The 20,505-nt window shown below is 46.4% G+C and overlaps 1 protein-coding gene across 38 annotated transcripts in view; it reads right to left on the bottom strand.

Annotated features, from left to right (window-relative positions):
* Positions 1-401: 401 nt before the first annotated feature.
* The window catches only part of AKNAD1 (AKNA domain containing 1), a 54,466-nt gene continuing 34,362 nt past the window's right edge, over positions 402-20,505 (bottom strand). For 15 of the 38 annotated variants that reach the window (XR_014844602.1, XR_014844607.1, XR_014844606.1 and 12 more), the window contains 6 exons: positions 19,342-19,498; positions 12,697-12,782; positions 9,338-9,435; positions 5,769-5,891; positions 5,565-5,672; positions 4,258-4,482 (listed from right to left, as the gene is read on the bottom strand). Coding sequence is in view for 19 of the 38 variants with exons in the window: in XM_085023771.1 (XP_084879897.1) it covers positions 4,481-4,482; positions 5,565-5,672; positions 5,769-5,891; positions 9,338-9,435; positions 12,697-12,782; positions 19,342-19,498 (574 nt within the window). In the remaining 19 variants the exon portion in view is untranslated. Of the gene's footprint in view, positions 2,162-2,864; positions 2,965-3,986; positions 4,069-4,257; positions 4,483-4,718; positions 4,848-5,564; positions 5,673-5,768; positions 5,892-9,337; positions 9,436-12,696; positions 12,783-16,281; positions 16,359-18,814; positions 18,922-19,341; positions 19,499-20,505 lie in introns of those variants that run through there. The other 23 variants (XR_014844613.1, XR_014844611.1, XR_014844612.1 and 20 more) reach the window with 8 other exon arrangements.

Raw genomic sequence — 20,505 nt, 5'->3', positions numbered from 1 at the left:
TAAATCATGAATGCTTACAATGGTAAGTTCCTATGATGGTTAATAAATGTGGGACTAGGACCATTCATTTAATGGTAGTCCTTTCTAACTTGGGTTCCATGGATTTGCTTCAAGTGTCCATGAACTTTTAAAAATTGTGTGCAAAATTGTACGTGTTCATCTGTCACCTTTCCATGGGAGAGGGGAGTGTGGGGGAGGTGGGAGACTCCGTAACTTTCATCAGATTCTCATAAAGGTTTGAACACAAAAGAGGTTAGGAACTAACGAGTCATTTGAGAGCACTTCAAGCCAGAGAAGTGTGTGATTTTAAACTTGGGCACGGGATAGTGCTGCATGGCCCCCAAAACAGCTGGTGATTAAAGTTATATCTGTGATGAATCTGGGTCTCTTAGCACATAGAATTTAGGCTTCCATTTTCCTCTTACTTTTATTGAAGCATAGTTGACTTTCTTTTTTCTCTTAAAACGATGCTACCAGAAGTTCCCATTGTGGCTCAGCAGGTTATGAACCCAAGTAGGATCCATGAGGATGAGGGTTCGATCCCTGGGATCCCTGGCCTCACTCTGGGTTAAGGATCCGGTGTGGCCGTGAGCTGTGGTGTAGGTCATAGATGCGGCTCGAATCTGGCATTGCTGTGGCTCTGGTGTAGGCCGGTGGCTGCAGCTCTGATTCAACCCCTAGCCTGGGAACCTACATATGCTGCAGGTGTGGCCCTAAAATGACAAAAAAAAGAAAAAAAAAAACCTGCTACCAGTCCTCACTATCTTCCTCATAAAGCAACAACTTAAAAGTACAATTTGCCACGCAGTCCGAGGTATCCTCTGAATGGCCCCTGCTTTATGTCTTCCCAGGCACCCTAAACCAGTTTCCAAGCCCCAAAGTTAAAAATAACTCACTCTCCAGCCAGCTAGACAAATCGCAGCTGCCTTGGTCACCAAAGAAATCTTCAAAGCAGAAATGGATTCAACTCCCCTTACCGCTAAGCAGAGCTCTGGGGCTTGGGAAGCTTCTGTTGGAACAGGAGTGAATGGAGGCCCGGGAAAGAGGGACCAGGGCCAGTAACCAACCAGCTGCTCTGTTGTTGAGGTCACACAGCAGTCCTAAGCCAGCCTATCAGAAGCATGTTCCTATGTTCTCCACGAAATGCTAATGCACTTAATACACACAGTTTTAACGAATTGTCTTCACTTGGGTCCCAATTTCATTAAGACTACTGTTTTTCCGTATTTCTGACTTCAGAAGATCTTTAAATAATGTATACGTGTATCGTAAAAATTTCATACAGTCCAGAAAGTAAATGAAAAGTCAAGACCCCCTCTTCCCCACAAAACTCCCAATTCCACTTCCTGGGGGTCCACTGAATAGTTTTGTGTATCTTTCCGGAAAGTACGTAGACTCTTTGAAAAACAGATGAGGTCACACTATATACATTATTGGGCATCTTGCTTTTTTTCACAGTCTTACAGATTATACACCTCATTCTTTTCCGTGGCTGCAGAGTATGACCGCTGTTGCTTGTGTATCATCACATAGGGTGTTAGATTAGCTCCACTTGGGGGCCGTCCTCACCTGCATACTGCTTCCTGTCGCATGAGTTACTTAAAAGCAAAGTCCTAGCAGTGGAATTGCCGCTTGGAATTCATAGCATTTGATGGCAGTTACCGAGGTGCCTTGTCACAAGGTGGCGCTAATTTGTACTTCCAGCAGCAGTCCGAGAGTTCCTGTCTCCCCAATCCTCACTGGCACTGCCAGGGATTTTCAAACTTGAGTATTTGCCATACTCGTAGGTAAAAGTATATTTTATTGCTTTGATTTATCTTATTATGAGGTAGGAATGACAGGTTTATTTTTAAACAAATACATGTTGATTTCGATCTTTAAGAATCACGGGTCCATTTTCTTCATTTAAGCACTTTGTGTCCCTCACAAAGGAGTTTTTCTCTGGAAACTCATCTTCATAAGTTGCCTAATCAAGCTTTCCCTGCATTCAAAAAAAAAAAAAAAAAATCCTTGGTGCCTTTGAGTCAAACTAGTATTTCAGTCGGTTCCTCCATCTCTGCGCTTTGGCCAGATCTTCTGCAATAGTTCTAATCATTTGATCAGTAGTTTGTTTCAAAACGGTTGCTGTCCTTAGGGCATGATCCAAAGATGAGTTTAAAATCTACAGAGAAAGAGTCCACACGTTTTCGTCACTTAAATTTACGACTGCTTCTCTTAATTGGGTTCGCATTATTCAACACCGCTAAGTGGAATTTTTGGAGTACTCTCTTTTCCACCCGGTCTATTTCTGTTTTGAGGGTTTGTTTCCTAGGAAACCAGTCTGGGTGGAATATGTTTTTTTAGAAAAAAGGGACAGAAAAAAGGCCAACACGTGACTGATGAGCATGAATCAGAGGGTGAGGTCAGCAACCTGCCGGGCTGTTTTCTGCTGTGGAAAAAGAGATGTGTGAGGAGAGAAGCTCCTGGGGTGGGGGGCACAATGCAGGGGATCCCGGGCCATAACCACCGAGAGGGCACCCGGGGTGCAAGTGCATGCATGGGGCAGTGTTGGAAAGTGGCCTGAAAATAAATGGGAGACTGCTGGCAGCTGTCACCCCAGTGTCACTGGACAGACTTGTGAGTGGGGTGCCCTCATGCCAGGGCCAGGAGAATCTGTGCCAAGGCACCACCCATAGAACACTTTCTCCAGGAAGTTTGCCTTGGACCCAATTTAGGAATAATACAAACCACGTGGCCACTCGTTGCTTTAGCAAAGCTTTTTCTGATGCTCCGTACTGTAATAATTTAAAGGCCATCAGTTTTGTGGTCATCCAGACCAAACTTACAAGCTGCAAGGATTCTAGAATTTTTTTCTAACTCCTCACCTCAGATTCCATCTCCTCAACACCACGAAAGTTGGTTAAGGATGTGCTTCCAGAAATCCTGCAGGACTGGGAAGGGGGTGAGCATGTAGCCAGGTCTGAACTGTAAAAAACGCAAAGGCACCTGAGTGCCATCCAGCTCTGTGGTTAGGTAATGGCCGTGTGTGTGTGTGTTGGGGCAAGGAGCTGGTGCACCCCTGCCCAAGGACACACAACCAGGATGCAAACCCAAGAACTCCCCAGGGGCCACATCCATAAACACTGCACTGCACTCTGAGAGTGGGTGGTGGGGTTCAGACTTGAATGTGACCGCATGGCCTGAACTCTGACCACACTGCTACACTGTCCTGCCTCCCAAATAGCTCTTTAATCCGAGACTTCTCTCTTTCTTCTACCACCCTTGGCCAAGCTGCCATCACGCCACCTGGATTATTGCACTAGCCTCCTATTTGGCCTCTGTGCTGCAATCCTTGACTCCTCTAATCACTTCCCTCTCCCTTAGTTAGAGTGATCTTTTAAAACACAAGAAAATGTTAAAAAAACACTCAGGTTAAAAAAAAAGCCCCACCTCTTTGGCTTCCCATTATACCTAAGCCTCTGAAATCTTGCAGCTGACAAGCCCCTGCACGGTCTGGCCCTGCCCATCCCACTGGCCTTCCCTCACCAGCCTCATCTTGCCCACTGCTTCTCCATCTTCCAGGCTCCAGCTGCATCGTTCCTGGACTTGCCAAGGGCCTTCCCACACCAGGACGCCCTCCTAGACTGGCACCTTCTTCCCACTTACACCTCCATCCCCTTGCTAGTTCATTCATACTCACCCTTTAGAACTCAGTTTCCCTGAACCCCCAAACAAGGTAATAGCACTCGGTATGCCCCCTTTTCCTCTACCAATAAAAGTGAGCTCTCTGAGGGCAGGAACGGCAGGTGACTTAGTCCCAGTGTCCTGCTATCGACACTCAAGTATTTGTTGAATGAATCACTGAATGACTGAAGTATTAGCCAGACCTACATTTGAATCCTGGCTGTACAGCTGCTGATCCAGGAGATCGAGGGCAGGTAACGGAATGCTCTAAGCACGTTGCATGCATCCAAGCGAGGGGTAGTCATTGTGTTAATAATACTTACTTTCCTGGTATGAGATCGCACGCATCAAGTGAGGATTTTGAATTTGCTCTTTGGGAACAGATCCATTTTGGTTGTGAATGAGCTGGAAAATGTTAGCTAAGATTAAATTTGGAACATCAAAAAGGAGCCCCAAATGATCCCCAAACGATAAATGGGTATCATTTCCTGAACTTTTCTGTATGAATGAAATAGTTCATAAAATTTGGGGAAATAAAGAAAACTTGGGGACATGGGAAATAGCCATCAAGTATTATGTATTCAAGAAAAGAAATTCAGTATGTAAAAGGAGCTTTATTGGCAGACAGGAGACCAGGAGTCTGGGTTCTCTGGGTGTGAGCTCTGTGACCTGAGCGTGTCTGCAGGCTCAGCCTCTTCATGTGGCAAATGGAGGGAGAATATTTTCCAAGAGCATGGACTGAATCAATTTCTGAAGGCCTCCTCACTTTGGGACCAAGACTTCTAGGAGTCAGAACTAAATTATGTTACTGAGACAGTTCTGGAAAATAGAGACCAAACAGAGGAGAAGATAAGCACAGCAAAGTCACCATGGAACACAAATTCGCCTTCAGGTCACTGAGGCTCCCTTCCCCCCCTCCCCGGCCCCCTTCCTCCTTCTGGCTTCTCTGGCTTCTCTTTCCCTGTCATGACTCCACTGCTTTCCTCATTCACATACTGGAATGAGGTCTCAAGGGTTGTAGACCCCAAAACCAAGGCGGTAATAAAGAACTCTGCCTGTTGCTTTTGCAGAGTCTTGGGGACCATCCCCTTGAGAGAACACGCCCAACTGGAGGATCTGGCAGCTGAGGGGGGGGGACGCAGCTGAGGTCCTTCGGGTGAAGGCTGTTCTTTAGTCTTGGACACCTGCAGTTATGAAAGATAAGAAACATTCTCTCTGGCACCCCGGCCCCAGCGATGGAGAGAAAGCTCTGAAGGTTCGAACTTGCTCATGAGGAAAGGGTGTCAGAGAACCAGAACGTCCTCGTTCAGAAGCAAAACAAGAGTGTCCCTTTCCCTCCTCTGGTGCCCTTAGCGAACCACCCCCGTGCTTCTAGCACGTGGCACATTTTGCCATGAGCGTCCCTTATTTGGGTACGTGTTCCTTTCTCTCAATAGGTTATAATCTGTGGGAGGAAGGAGCCGTGTTTTATTCATCTTTATCAATGAATGTTTGGCACTGAAATGAGCAATTTGATATTTTAGGAGTGTAAAAATAGTCTGTTTGTCTACATGCTGACTTTTAGTGGGGATATCCTTAAAGCTTTTGCCATTCCTGATGAATCATAATAATAGTGGCAATTATTCAGTCGGCTATTTGTTCCACCAATATTCATGATGTGCTACTGACCAACGCTGGTGTAGCCCTTAGTACCCTTCAAAGCCCTTTCCTGCCAGCGTCTCTGAGCCCCAGCCCAGCCTCCTGCCATCCAGGTGTAGGGCTGGATGTGGAGGTGTTAGGTGGGGCTGGAGACCTGGCAGCAGCCCCCCACCCTGCATTACCAGTGGCCAGTAGGACGGGGTCTCCCACGCAGGGGGACCAGCTTGTTGACAAAGATGGGATCAGGCAGGAGATGTACTTACAAGGTGAAGAGTTTCTATTTTCATGTAAAAAGCGGAGTTGGGCAAAGGACCTTCTTTCCCTATGATTAAAGTAGTTCTGTCTTGGGGTGTCGTATCTATAATGAAATTCTAAAGAGAAAAGATGAAAACTACGACTCACTGCCTGGGAGCAACAGCTGTCCCCACTTAATCCTGTATTTTCTACGACAGCCCAGTCATGCTCACCCTTAGCTGGGTCTTTCCCACGGATCCTCCGGGAGTTATGAATCTTGGTGCCACACTTCTCACATTGATTACTCGGCACTCCAGCCCCAGAAGCAGAATAGCAGCTGTGCCCTGTATCAGAACCTGAAAGAGCCGAAGTTACACAAAGGATGTGTGGGTTTTGTTGGTGTTGGTGTTGTTTTGTCTTTTTAGGGCCACATCTGTGGCATATGGATGTTCCCAGGCTAGGAGTTGAATCCGAGCTGCAGCTGCCCACTTGCACCACAGCCACAGCAACACAGGATCTGAGCTGCATCCTCGACCTACACCACAGCTCCCGGCAACACTGGATCCTTGACCCAGTGAGTGAGGCCAGGGATCGAACCAGTGTACGCATGGATACTAGTCGGGTTCGTTACCGCTGAGCCACGACAGGAACTCCTGAGTTTTTGGATTATAGCCATAAAATGTGCTCTGGAAGTAGAACTCTGGCCCTGGCAGGTGTGCATTAGGCCCCCGGTGTTCACTTTCCTGGGGGAAATTTACCAAGGGGGTTGCCAGCCTCAGGGGGACATTTGGGACCCGGTTATGACAACTGAGAGATGTTTTGACAGATAACAGTCCCCACAGGAAAGTCTCAGGATTTGCCCAGCACACATAGGTGTTTGGTCAAGCTTTTCTGGAGGGATGGCTCTGTGAGAATGTGGCCCATTGAATTATCAGACAATCTTGCACTTGTAGTTATTTTTCCAGATTTGCCCTGAGACTTCCACATTGTCTTCGCAGACCCTGCAGCGACCAAGAGCTTTGGTTTTGTCATCCAGGCAACTGGGAAGATGGTTTTCCTCTATATCCCATTCCTAAGTCCATGTGGGAACCTGTATCATAGCTTTGCCCTCATCAGTACCACAGAGAGACTGGCAGGAGAGCCCACGTGCGTCCAGTGCAGGTCTGGGTCTTATCTGGCAGCCTGTGGGCAGTGGACTTCTCCAGGGAAGGCCAGAGGGGGAGCCTGCGCCTGGCAGGTGAGCCCTTCCCGCTAGTCAAGCAGCGTCTAAGCCCCAGGAAAGACAAGGCTGGGGGGCAAAGCCACCTGCCTTGTCCCTCCTGACTCCTGATTCACTCATCAGTCACGTTGTCTTCCCAAGTGCAGATCACAGATGCAAATGAGCTCTAGGAAGGGTTTTTTGTTTTTTTTTCTTTCCCAGATCTCACTCAGCCAAGTCCCTGGATGCCTTCTTAACCCAGAACCCGAGGAAATTACAACTAGAGGAAGAAGGAGGGAAGGTTGCGTTGTGCAAGGGACAGGGCGGGGGTTCAGATGGGCCTGAGTGTGCAGCCTGGCTCTGCTGCTTATGAGCTGCAATGGTTGACAACATGCCCACAAATTCCTCCAGAGGAGGGAGCCGACCTCCTCTCTCCTTGATTGCGCACTGGACTGAATGACTTGCTTCTAACAAGTAGAATAAAGTAAAATGCTGGTGTATCACAAGTCCTAAGAGACACTGAAGTTTCCACCTCGGTCTTCCTCTTGGATCACTTGCCTGGGGGACGCTGGCTGCCACGTCTTAATGACACTCAAGCAGCCTATCGGGGTGGCCCGTGCGGTGAGGAACTCCTGCCCATGGCCATGCCAGTGAACGATCTTGGAAGCAGATTCTCGAGCCCCAGTCCAGGCTTCAGATGATGGCAGAATTGGCCAACATCTTGACAGCAGCCTCTTGAGAGACTTTGAGCCTGAACCACCCAACTACTGACTCCCTAATTTCTGACCCACAGAAACTATAGGACAACAACTGTTTGCTGTTTCGAGCCATTAAGGTTGCGGATACCTCATTAAACAGTAATAGATGATACACCAGCTCTTTGACCCTAGCCAGTCACTTAATTTCTCCAAGCCTCCACTTCTCTATAAAATAAAGATACGAACTCCTACGTTACAGGGGTATTGGGGTGGTTAAATGATATATGCTCCATGTCAATACGTCTCAAAGGTTTTATTTCGGAACTCCCTTACACCCTTATAATCGAGGACTGTAAAAAGCTTTTGCTTATTGTTTTTTACCACATAATATATGGCGTTTTTCATACCTGTGGTTAAAATCCACTCCTCACCTTGCACTGGAGAAGAGGTGTCATATGATATTCAGTCAGCTGAATGTGGATTGGTAGAGAGCTATTTATTTATAAATTTCAAGTCAGTTTCGCTGGGAGAATCATGCAGATTTTCCTAAGACTGAATGAACAGTCCCAAGGCTTTTTTTTTTTTTTTTTTCAGTATTTTAAACTGAGGCATTTGAAAAACATTGTCATTTAAAACACTCATAAGCCCTTTCATGTTTGCAAGATAACATTTTTAACAAAAAAATAGCTATTTTTGAAAATTTTTAAAAATTGGAAGTGTGGGCAGCGTTTTATGTTTCGGCGAGTATCTAGACTTCCTGAGAGAAGGCAGCTGGATCCCACACCTGGATCTCTACTCAACCTATTGCAATATTGTTCTTGCATGGAAAAGAGAGGACCTTACACCGCCCCCCCCCTCAAAGGGACTCAGGGACCCCCAGGGCCCCTCTGACCACACTTTGAAAATCTCTTCTCTATTACGATATCTGCTATATATATAGAAAGGGTTCAATCCGTGAAAGCTATTATTATTATTAGAAAATGTGCCACCTGCAGAGAAGAAATGGAACTCAGTGGGATGTAACAGGAAGACCACTGAGTTGAAGGAAAGGCTCGTGGCCAACAGGCTGTGTGAACGTAAACAAGCCTGCTTAGCTCTCTGGCCCCCGGTTTCCTCCTGTGTGAACTGGGTAGATTCGGCTTAGGCACTGATTTCCGTGCTCAGGAGCTGCCTAAGCAGGCACCTCTTCCTCACCCAGGGCAGTCCTGCCAGGGGTGTTTTCTGCTTAAAGTAGCTTTGGAGAAAGGCTCTTACGACTGAAAAATCATTGAATTCCATGCACTGGTGCTCTCTGGTCCCCACCACCCCCAACTCCTCCTTGGCCTCTCTGAGATGTGATGGACAGGACCCCTCCCAGATGCGGCTCACGGGTGATGCTGCAGGGCTGACACGCAGGACCGAGGCCGTCCCATGCCTGAGTCGTGGGCCCTGCGACTGCAGCCAGAGGGTGTGGGCACTTTCCCCCTACTTGACCACAGCTCCTTTGTATCAATCCATTATCACCACTATTATTTTTTGTCTCTTTAGGGCCACACCCATGGCCTATGGAAGTTCCCAGGCTAGGGGTTCAATCAGAGCTGCAGCTGCCGACCTACACCACAGCCACAGCCACAGACATGCAGGATCTGAGCTGCATCTGTGACCTACACCACAGCTCAGGGTAATGCTGTATCCTTAACGCACTGAGCGAGGCCAGGGATAGAACCTGCATCCTCATGGATACTAGTTGGATTCGTTACCATGGAGCCACAATGGGAGCTCCTCAATTCATTATTAATTTTGCAAAAAAAAATAATAATAACCAGTGTGCCACAGCCTAGTCTAGGTAATGCTCTCTAGCGTGGCAGGTGGTCTGACCCCAAGGACCAGTGGACCATGAAGACTGGTCCCAGACCCCTCAGCTTACCGAGAACAGAGTCTGGGTGCAGTGCCTTGTCTTGCATAGCAATGGGAAACCTTCCACAGTTGATGCCTCTGCAGCCTTTTTTCTCCATGTTTTGCTTCCTAAAAAAGGTGCATACGATTCCGTAAGCTTTTAGTACATTGCTCATGGAGATAATGAGAGCACTGGTAAAACCGAGGTAAAATTTCTTACGTCAGAGCCTGTCATTCTCAACACGGAGATCCCCTCTGCCTGCCTGTTTGAGAGCTTCCCTCTGAGAACTTAGGAGGTTATGCCTCCAGCTTAACTTAGCCTGAGATCATCTATACCAAACATTACGAGTAAATCTGCTTTGCTTCCCTGGGGATAATATCTAACCCTAACACACACACATACACAAGATACAAGTCTGAGGTATGGTATCATAAAATTTGAAGTTTTCCTCATATTCATGTCATAAAATCCCTTCTTAGCAGGGGAAGGAGCTGTGCTACATGTCAGCCCCAGATCATGTGGCTTTGGCTCCATAAGTACCATCTGAGGGATCCAAAAAGCCCAGCAAGATGGATTTTGTCCAGCGTCTATGAGGCTAAAGGCTATGAGAGCATTTTAGCCGCACAAGGCCACCAGGGGGCGTCAGAAAGACGCCCTGAAGTGGTCCTTTACAGGACGGCTCCCTCCGACCTGTGGGTAGCTTGGGTCTCCCTCCTTCGCAGAAACCCTAATTCCTCCAAAGGAATTCTAGTTGATAACAATTCTTAACAAAGCTCTAGCTCAGCCCTGGGATCCCGTAGTAGCGCCTGGGGAAAGTTGCCATTCTCAGCACGAAGGGCACCATGCCCAAACATCCTGGACCCAGCCTGGGAGTCAGGAAGAGATTCCCAGGGCTGGGGCACCAGCCCGAGGCCTTGCTTGCAGATGCAGGCATGTCCAGCGAGCCTGCTGGCGATGGAGAGAGGAGGCTGGCACCGCGCTAGGAGCCGGGGGTGTGGGGGCTGAGAAGCCGGGCCCTTTCCCTCTTCTGGGAAAAACACGCCCTGGTCCTGAGTCATGCATTTTTCTCACACCTCGTTTTCTGTCTCCACCCTGCTCCTCTGGGGCATTTGAACATCTGCTCTCCAAAGTGGAAAACTTGGATTGTACTCAAGTGAATTCAGTCCAGCACATGACTTTCTTTTTCGGCCTCTTTTAAACCGCTTTGCGCACTGGAAGCTTCCTGCCAAACAGCTACACGCAATGCTACTTGAAAAGGCAGTTTGTCCATGAGACAAGCAGCTGAGGTGGACTCTTAAATCCAAAATTCTGCATCAAATGAGATCCTGCTGTACAGCATTGGCAACTATATCTAGTCCCTTATGATGGAGCACGATGGAGGATAATGTGAGAAAAAAAAATGTATCTGTGTATGTGTGACTGGGTCACTTTGCTGTAGAGTAGAAAATTGATAGAACACTGTAAACCAGCTATAGTGGGAAAAAAAATCATTAAAAAAAAATTCTGCATCAGACATAAAGGGATAAGCCTTATACATGCGGCATATATGTTATTTATCTGCATATATAAAAATATCCTTCAGGAGTTCCCGTCCTGGCTCAGTAGTTAACCAATCCGACTAGGAACCACGAGGTTGCGGGTTCGATCCCAGGCCTTGCTCGGTGGGATAAGGATCCGGCATTGCCAGGAGCTGTGGCGTAGGTCCCAGACGTGGCTCAGATCCTGTGTTGCTGTAGTGTAGGTATAAGCCGGCAGCTGTAGCTCCAATTTGATCCCTAGCCTGGGAACTTCCATATGCCATGGGTGTGGCCCTAAAAACAAACAAACAAAAACAAATATATATATATATCCTTCAAACAGAATGTACATCAGTAAGCTAAATAAAGAATACATCCCATCTGGGAGAAATCTAATCTTCTAAAAGAGTAATGTATAGCCCTCTGTTCAATTAATTCCTCAGGGGTGATGTACTTTGCCAAGATTTCCGTGTGTAAATCGTGTCTCTCCACATCATGCCCCAGCAGTAGATTTACTGTTAGATCTGATTTCTCACTTGGTCGTGTTTTTTCTTCCACCTCGTTCCTTCTAAAAGAGAAGGTGTGGTCTGGGGAACCCTGGTCTGGGTCCTTAAGGGGTTCTGGGGGGTCCAGGCTAGGGAAATATTTAGTCCCTTGAACGCTCAATCAACATGTGTTTTAAATGTCAAACTATTTTCACTATCCTTACTCCAAGCTGAACACAATTCCAAACCTAGATTTTAATTCTGTAAATAAAAATAGTGGGTCGGGGATGGCTCAGAGGGTAGGCATCCTCAGTGGCCCGTGCACTGAAAGGAGAGTCTAAGCTGATGACTCTCATGTTGGGTTAAAGTCATGGTCCCCACCAGAGGACACAGGGGAATTTTTACCAGAAAACCATGCTGCTGCTTTTTTCTAGGGGGCAGAAACTTCCCAGAACCCTTCCGACAAGAGCCCATCCCCCCGGGCTGGAATTCTTTCCACCAGGAAACTTCAGTCTTTCAGACCTTGCCATCTGCCTCTATTAGAAGAGTCCATTATGCGCCCATAATGGTGATGACTCAATGGCTGCTCCCTCCTTGACTCCCGGCCTCCTAAGGTAAACGAGCCAAGCTTTGGCCCTGGTCCACGTGCCTCCTCAGCTCCAAGGAGGCACCTTTCGCTGATGGATAGAAGCTTCAAACATGTGATCCGGAACCCACGTGTCGCAGTTGACCGCCCAAGAGAGTTTCAAAACCATTAAGGGTTTCTCCTTAGGAGTTCACATCTGCAGCTTGTACCTGCTTTACAGCTTGTCACCGCTGGAAGATTTCTTGCTAAAGTGAAGTAAACCCTGAGATGTGGGATCAGGCCTGTGTCTGGTGGGGACTGGGGGGCAATGGTGGGACCCACCAGGGAAGATTATCACTCATCATGAGGAGAGGATAGTGACGGTGGGAACTGGTATACAGTGGTGTATGATAATCTCCCATGTGGGCAATGGTCAGAGGGAGCCTACAGGCCAAACCACTCTCCCTATGCTGTAGTGATGAGTCTTAACCAAGGGGCCCATCAAAATCATCTAGGGGTTTGAAAAGAAATTTTCCAAAACCAGGACTCCACCCCGCAAGGCTGATAGGGTCAGTGGGCTGAGGCATGCGCTTTATTTCAAGGCCCGGGTAAGGCTGATGCACTCCCCAGTTGAGACCTGCTGCTGGAGGATCTTGTCATCTGGGAGGGAGGTGGGGCTACATGTCCAGCCCTGAGGTCGTGACTCTCTAACTCCACTGGTGGCTGTTCACTTAGCCAATGTCCACCCTCCCCGGAGTCATCAGCCCAGGACAGGTTCCCACCCCCCCCTCCCCCAGGAACCGAGCAGCAAGGTGCCCTCACCATTCCAGGACCCGGTGGCAGAAGGCACAGCTTGCGCTGAGGGTCCCTGCGCCGTCCTGCCTTCCCGAGGCTCGGTCGAGGTCCTCCTGCAGCACAAAGCACACACACACATGAATGTGACCGAGGAAGTGACTCATCCCTTGGCTGCTCCGAAGCACAGCCCAGCGAGCCGAGCAGACTCGCTCCGACCCCCCATGTCGAGGCTTCTGCCCTCTGATTTCTCGCTGCAAGACCCCGGCTTAGGGAAAGAACGCTTCCAGCCTGCCTCCACTTCTTTCCTTCTCCAGACACTTAAAAATCCAGTTTACAGATGAGAGACTACTCCCCCCACAACCCTTTTCTCTTCCTTTAGTTTCAAATTTCCCCAAGTTCCACCAGAGGATGAACAGATTTAGGATTTTTTTTTTTTTTTTTTTTGGCGGTACCCATGGCATGCAGAAGTCCCCAGGCCAGGGATGGAATCCAAGCCACAGCAGTGACAAAGACGGATCCTTAACCCACTGAAGCACCAAGGAACTCCCAGGACAATTTTTAAATCTATCGATCTGACCATTGGTTAGCAGCATTCTAAAAGCTTTTCCAAAGCAGTGTATTCAACAAGGAATTAAAACAAGATTTAGAGGCTATCTAGAGACCTAAATTGTTATTAATTTGTCCCTGTTGAACACAAAAAACCACACTACTGAACTGAAACGACTGGCACCCCTCTTACTATGTATGGTTTTACCCTTTCTGTAAACAGGAAATAAAGGTACTTTTCCCACCCTTATAAGCAGTGCTAGTATAAGCATCACTGCACAGAGAGCTTTTTCCATATTTTGAATTACTTCCTTAGGAAATGTCTGGGTCAAAGGTGGCCAGTGTGTTTGTGGGATGATGCATGTGGCCAAATTGCTTTCCACCAAAGCTGTAGGACGTGGGCGGCTTGCTCAGCCACACCCCCTCTGCATCAGGAATTATCCCTTGCAAATATGCTTGTTAGTTTAGAGAGTAGGTGTGGCCTCTGAGTTATTAGCAGTTCCTCTGTTATTAAAGGAGATAAACATTTCTGGTATGTTTATTTATTGGTTGTATTTCCTACTTGTGACTTTGAGTTCTTGTCTTCGGTCCATTAACTTTTTGGAGGGTTTCAGTGTTTTCTTATTCATAACAACCATTTGTTGATTGCTCCTGGGGCCAGGTGACTCTCATACCACCTCCTTTGTCCTGTCCTACCATCCTGGCACCTTGTCCCCATTTTAGTGATGAATAATCTGAGGCTCAGAGAATGTAAGCAGCTCCGCAAGATCACACAGAGAGAGTGGCAGAGCTGGCATTTGAGCCTTTACCTGTACGCTTGTGTTCTTTTTTTTAGGGACGGGGACATAATTTTTTTTCTTCTTAGGGCTTTTTTTTTCCCTCCTTATTAGAGCCACCAACTTTTTAAATTAGAAGTATATTATTGATTTATAATGTCATGTTAGTTTCAGGTGTACAGCACAGTGATTCATTTATACATATTTATATGTGTGTGTTCTTAACCACAGTTCTACTTGGTATATTTGTCACAGCAATTTTCTATGATAAAAATCTCAATAGTAAACATGATTTGCTCTTAATATTTTCCAAGTTGTCTGCCTTTCTTAAAAAAAAAAAAATGGACCGTGGTTTCACTTTCGCAAACATTAAATTGTTGACGTTGTCAAAGAGGTGGTGTCAAATAGCCAAAAAACACACAAAAATGGGTAACTTTCACACATAGTCTAAGAACTACAAATTAAAACACTGAGATAGCAGTTTTCACGTTTCAGTGTAGCAAAGGTTGGAAAGAAAAGGAAAACAGACACCCAGACTTGACTCAGGTCAAAGGCACCTCCACTCCCAGGCGCTGCTGTGGGTGTGTGAAGGGGCACCGCGCCACCCCACTCAAGGCCATTTTCTCCAAATTTCTACCTTTTGAACCATCACCTTCAATCCTAGGGTTTTATTCAAAAGAAATAATCAGGAGTTCCCATTGCGGCGCAGTGGTTAACGAACCTCGGCTAGTATCCATGAGGATGCGGGTTCGATCCCTGGCCTTGCTCAGTGGGCTAAGGATCCGGCATTGCCGTGAGCTGTGGTGTAGGTCACAGATGGGGCTTGGATCCCGCATTGCTGTGGCTGTGGTGTAGACCGGCAACTATAGCTCCGATCAGACCCCTAGTCTGGGAAGCTCCATATGCCAAGAACCTCCCTAAAAAGACAAAATAAATAAATATCTTAAAAAAGAAAAGAAAAGAAATAATCAACTGTGGCCAAAGTTTTGCCTATAAAATGATTTTGCTGATGTTCATGACATCAAAGAACTGGAAAAAACTAAATGTCCTCAATAAGGGTTAAATAAATCAGGGTGCACCCCTAAAATGAAATAGAAGGCAGTCCTTAAGAAGGAAGCTGGAGGTTTTTCCTATGATGGTTGAGAGGCCCACAATGTAATATTAAATGAAAAAACCATATCATAAAGCATGTAGGATCCCATTTTTGCAACAGTGTGTATGTAAATCAGAGAAAAATAGACCAGATATTAGCAATGACTTTTCTCTCAATGAAATGTTCCTCTTTATAATTTTTTCTGTTTCCTAATTTTTTGCAATAACTTCATATCACTTTTATAATTTAAAAAAAATAATGGTTTTTTTTGCCCCCTCCATTCTTTCCTCTGTGTTTTATCGCTTCTAGGCCTAGAGGGGATATCTCTGCATTTGACATTTAAGGCAGATTTACATCAGCAGCAGGAAGTGGGGCTCCCCCCACCTCCCTGTCTGAGCTGAGACCTGGGATCCAGTGTCTTGTCATTTGCCCTGCGCAAATCTCTTCTCCTTTCTGACCTTCCAGCTTTTCTTCTGCAAAAAAAGTCTTTGCAAACAGTGAAGCTCTGAACCAACCAGATTATTATTGTTTACAGCTTATTATAATTGTGTCATTATTATTGTAGACCAGGTTTGGGGTTTTTTTGATTTGGGGATTTTTTTTTTTTTTTTTTTTTTACTTTGTTTTTAGGGCCACACCTGCAGCATATGGAAGTTCTCAGGCTAGGGGTTGAATCGGAGCTGCAGCTGCCGGCCTACGCCTCAGCCAGATCTGAGCTGCATCTGTGACCTACATCACAGCTCGCAGCAATGTTGAATCCTTAACCCTCTGATGGAGGCCAGGGATTGAACCCTCATCCTCATGGATACCAGTCAGATTCGTTTCCAGTGCGCAAGAACGGGACCTCCAACCCAGGGGTTTTTAATCCCAGTATTTTCCATCCCTTCGTAATGGAATAATCTCCAAGTGCAGCCCCCAGACCAGCAGCATCAGCATCCACTGGGAGCTTGTTAGAACTGCAGGCTCGCCCCAGGCCTCCGGAATCAAAGCCAGCGTTTCCAGAAGATCGAAGGCGAGTCCTCGGCAGGCTGAGGGTGGAGAAGCCCTGACCTCGGCCAGCTACGGCAGGCAGATTTCTCCTGAGCGCTGCAAGGGCGGGGAGCGCTAGCAATACAGGCAGCTCTGACCAGCACAACGCCCAGGATGCCCAGGAGTATAAGAACCAAATGATCTTAATTATGCCAGTCTCAGCATCACCTTCAGCCGCACTGGTGATGGTTAAGGAGCCAAGGTGAGGAACTAAACGGGGCCAGGGCTGGGCGGCAGACATTACCCTGGAAGCAAAAGACAAAGTCACTGCCATTTGATCCGGTTGGTCTGGGTTTTTTGTTTTGTTTTATTTTGTTTTTTAAAGCAGTTTGAATTTTAAAGTCAGTGCTTGAGCTACCTGGGAGGCCCCACTTGGGGGGATTACTGGCTTTGGTTTAATCCAGTAGAGAGTCACGGGAATTTCAGCACTTCTGGGGTGATGGGAAGGAGTGACCTGAGATAGAGTGTGGTGAGGACATCAAGGGACCATTTGTCCTTTTCTCACCCTCCCTCCCCTGCAGAGGGGCCTCTGGAGAAGAAGCCAGGCTGCGGGGGTGGGGAGGGGTGGGGGACCCCAGGTCCCGGGCCGCTTCTCTGATGCTCGGGGGCTGGGGGTGGGGTGGGGGGAACGGTCTGTCACGCCTCTCTTTTCTGGGGCCACGGGGCCAGGTTGTCCAGCTCCTGGGAAGAGGGGACCTCCGCCCTGCAGGAGTGCCCTGTCCCCTCACCCTGCAGGATGGCTGGGGTCACTCCTTAGGAAACTGGGGAGCCACAGGGAGGGACTTGCAGACCCATGGAAGGTGACTCAGGAGCGGTTCCGCATCCCCATGCCACCCCTGAGGCAGCATCACCTCCTGCCTGGAGTCCCTTCTCACCCCCCTGCCTCCTTCCCAGGTGATGGGTTCGCTATGAGCCAGGCTCTGTTATAAGTATGTATAGTAATTCATTTAAACATCCTAACAATATCATTACAATTTCTAAGAAGCAGCCAGGTGCAGCCATTGCTGCTGGTCTAGGGACCACACACTGAGATAATTTCATTATAAATGAACTGGAAATGCTGGAGTTAAAATTCCCTGGATTGGGGAGTTCCCTTCCTGGCTCAGTGGTTAACAAACCTGACTAGGATCCATGAGGATGCAGGTTCAATTCCTAGCCTCCCTCAGTGGGTTAAGGATCTGGCGTCGCTGTGGCTGTGGCGTAGGCGGCTGGCTACAGCTGTGATTCGACCCCTAGCCTGGGAGCCTCCATATGCCGCAGGATTGGCCCTAAAAAGACAAAACAAACAAACAAACAAAAAAAACAAAAAACAAAAAACAAAAAAGAAAACCAAGCCTGGCTCAGAGTTCCCATTGTGGCTCAGGGGTAACAATCCCAACTAGTATCCATGAGGACATGGGTTTGATCCCTGGCCCCGCTCAGTGGGTTAAGGATCTGGCTTAAGGATCTGGCGTGTGGTAAGCTGTGGTGTAGGTGGCAGACATGGCTCAGATCTGGTGTGGCTACAGCTGAGGCATAGGCCAGCAGCTGTAGCTCTAATTTTGACCCCTAGCCTGGGAACATCCATATGCCCCACATGCAGCCCTAAACACACACACACACACACACACACACACAAAACCCTGGGTCTAAAATGATAATGACAAAATTATAATAAACAGAAAACAGTAATGGTTCTGTTGGTTCAGACCTTCATGGTTTGCAAAGATTTTTGCTAAAGAGGAGTTGGAAGCCTAAGCCAGTATTATTGTCCTCACTTTGCTCAGGCACAGAGAGGTCACCTAACTTTCTTAAGGTCACAAAGCTGATTAGTTGACAATGCTTGGACCCAGGCAGTCTGGCTTCAGAGTCATAAGGAATGTATTATTATTGCACCTACATAGCACTTTCAACCTTCTGTAATTCCATGTTCATTGTTCACTGTTGGCGTCCCTCACAGAAATGTAAGCATCTTGAGGGCAACTGAGTCGTCTGCCTTGTTTATGTCGTATCCCCAACACCTAGAAAAGTGTCTCGTGCTTAGCAATGAATATTTGCTGAATGATGGATAATCCTAGCAGTAGACTCTTCTTTCACGGCTGTAAATCAAAAAGTTATAGAGGTCTCATCATTTCACAACTGTTGCTGGGACCAAACTTGGGACCAATTAAAGGAGAGCAAACCCAGTCCTGAGAGTGTGCGGGCAGGACGCTAGGCTGCCTCACTAGGCTCCCTCACACCACCTTGGAGTTAATTCCAGTTCAGGACTAGAGGGATAACATGCCATAAATGTCAGAGATCATTTGTTAAATCCACAATGGCTCAGCGTTTACTCTACTGAGCATTCCTATCATATGAGGCATTCGGTCACATGTTCAAGATGCAAAGATGGATACAGAGGCACAAGGATAAATGAGATGCAGCGTTGTGGGGACACAGAGACTGGGGCCAAGAATTCTGCCTGGGGGGTGGGGGAGGGGTGGGCTGTGCATCAAGGTTATATAAATGGACTAACTGTGAAGGTGGACCTTGAATGAAGAGGAGGGTAAGCGTTTTGGGGAGGCAAGCATTTGCCTTTGGAAAGGCTGATGTTTATAGAATCTTCACCATCTCGTCCTTAACTCTGACAAAAACCTATTCAAATTTGGAATAACAGCCACAAGCCGTGTCTTCAAATGCTGTCTGAAACAAAACAGTGAATTTAAGGCAATTATCCATTCGATTCCATTTGTCAGAATTTTAATCTGAAATGTTCTGATAGTTGAAAGACAGTTGTGATTGATTTGCTTTCCTCGTCTTGCATCTGTTAGAGGATCCAGAAGAATTTAACTGAGAGAAAGAAAACACAGAAGTGGAGTCATGGGAAATAGTTCTTTCACTGAGTGTGTTATTCTTTATGTAGCAGAAGGATGACAAAGCCATTAAGAAGAAAAAGTACTTCTTCCAGGCCCACACGATGGACAAAAATGTTACTATTCATCCAGAAGGAATAGCTCTTTCACAGTTCATCAAGTTAAACTGCATTGTGGCATCCTAAACCAATAAGGCATTTCCAAAACCAACATCTGAAATAGCCTCTCATTTTTAAAACCTGGTTCCACCTAAAATAATATGACTCCTTGGCCTTTGGAAAATCAAATTTTCATAAAAAGCTCAGATAGAATTCAGTGATTCCATGAATTTGGATTCTGTAAATACATGAAAACCATTTTTCCTGGCTTGAGGGGAGGCCGTAGGCTGCTCTGTTACCTCATTTGAGGGTGGAGATGATGAGTCTGGCAGGTCATCCCGGTTGATTGGCAGACTCGCAGGAAGAGAGACAGATGAAGTATATTCGCCTTTATTAATCTTCTCTTTAAAATCTTCAAGTAGCATCTCCAACTTGAAGATTTCACCTTCCAGTTTTCTAGGTAAATATCAACACATAGGCATTGTACTGGGTGTGCAGTCAACATTCTAATTAGTCACAACAGGTTTTGAATCTAGCTTTGATGACATCATTAACGTGGTCTGTCTTGGGTTAGGAAGGATAATGGACCCCTGCCCTGAGAGGCATCCTCTTGAGAGTTTCATTCCAGAGGCCTGGGCTCTAATTCTCATCCCCCCTGCCTTCCAACTAGTTTTATTGAGCTATAACTGACATGCAGCACTGTCTAATTTGAAGGTGTACAGCATAATGATTTGACTTACATGCATCATGAAATGATTACCTTCGTAAGTTTAGTAAACATCCAACATCTCATAGAGATCCAGCAGTAAAGAAATAGGAAAAAATATTTTTCCTTATGATGAGATCCCCTTTGGATTTCCTCTAACAACTTTCATGTGTAACATACACCAGTGTTAATTATATTTATCAGGTTGTATGTATCTAATCTCCTTTTATTATTCATTAAGTGTGGCTCCTTGTGCAAGTCAATCTTTCTGTAGTACACGTGTCTCACCTACAACATGGAATAATGCTTCGCTTATCTGGATCTGATTATTTTGAGGTCCCTTATAGTTTTAAGAGCTATGATTCAATGGAAATAGTGATTTATGTCAATTGAAAAAGAAAAAGGATATAAAAAATCTGAATAATTTAACAAGCTTGATCCATAAGTATATGTACATATTTGTATAAAAGTATATGTATATATGTACACGTGTATATAAGTATATATTTTGCCCCAAGAATTAATTTTCCCCAAATTCATTAAATTTATAAACATTTATCTCATATTATTCCACAAAGAAAAATCTCAACAAATTCCAAAACATTAAAAATTATACTTTCTGGATTTCCTATCATGGCTTGGTAGTTAATGAACCTGACTGGTATTCATGAGGACTCGGGTTTGATCCCTGGCCTCACTCAGTGGATTAAGGATCTGGTGTTGCTGTGAGCTGCAGTGCAGATCGCAGACGTAGCTC

The sequence above is a fragment of the Sus scrofa genome, chromosome 4 (assembly GCF_054392235.1).
Source record: "Sus scrofa isolate SSC_HxYL_T2T_F1_AM1 chromosome 4, Sscrofa_HxYL_maternal_Yorkshire_Landrace_v2.0, whole genome shotgun sequence".
Classification (NCBI taxonomy): Eukaryota; Metazoa; Chordata; class Mammalia; order Artiodactyla; family Suidae; genus Sus; species Sus scrofa.
This window is presented reverse-complemented; position numbering and strand designations above follow the sequence as displayed.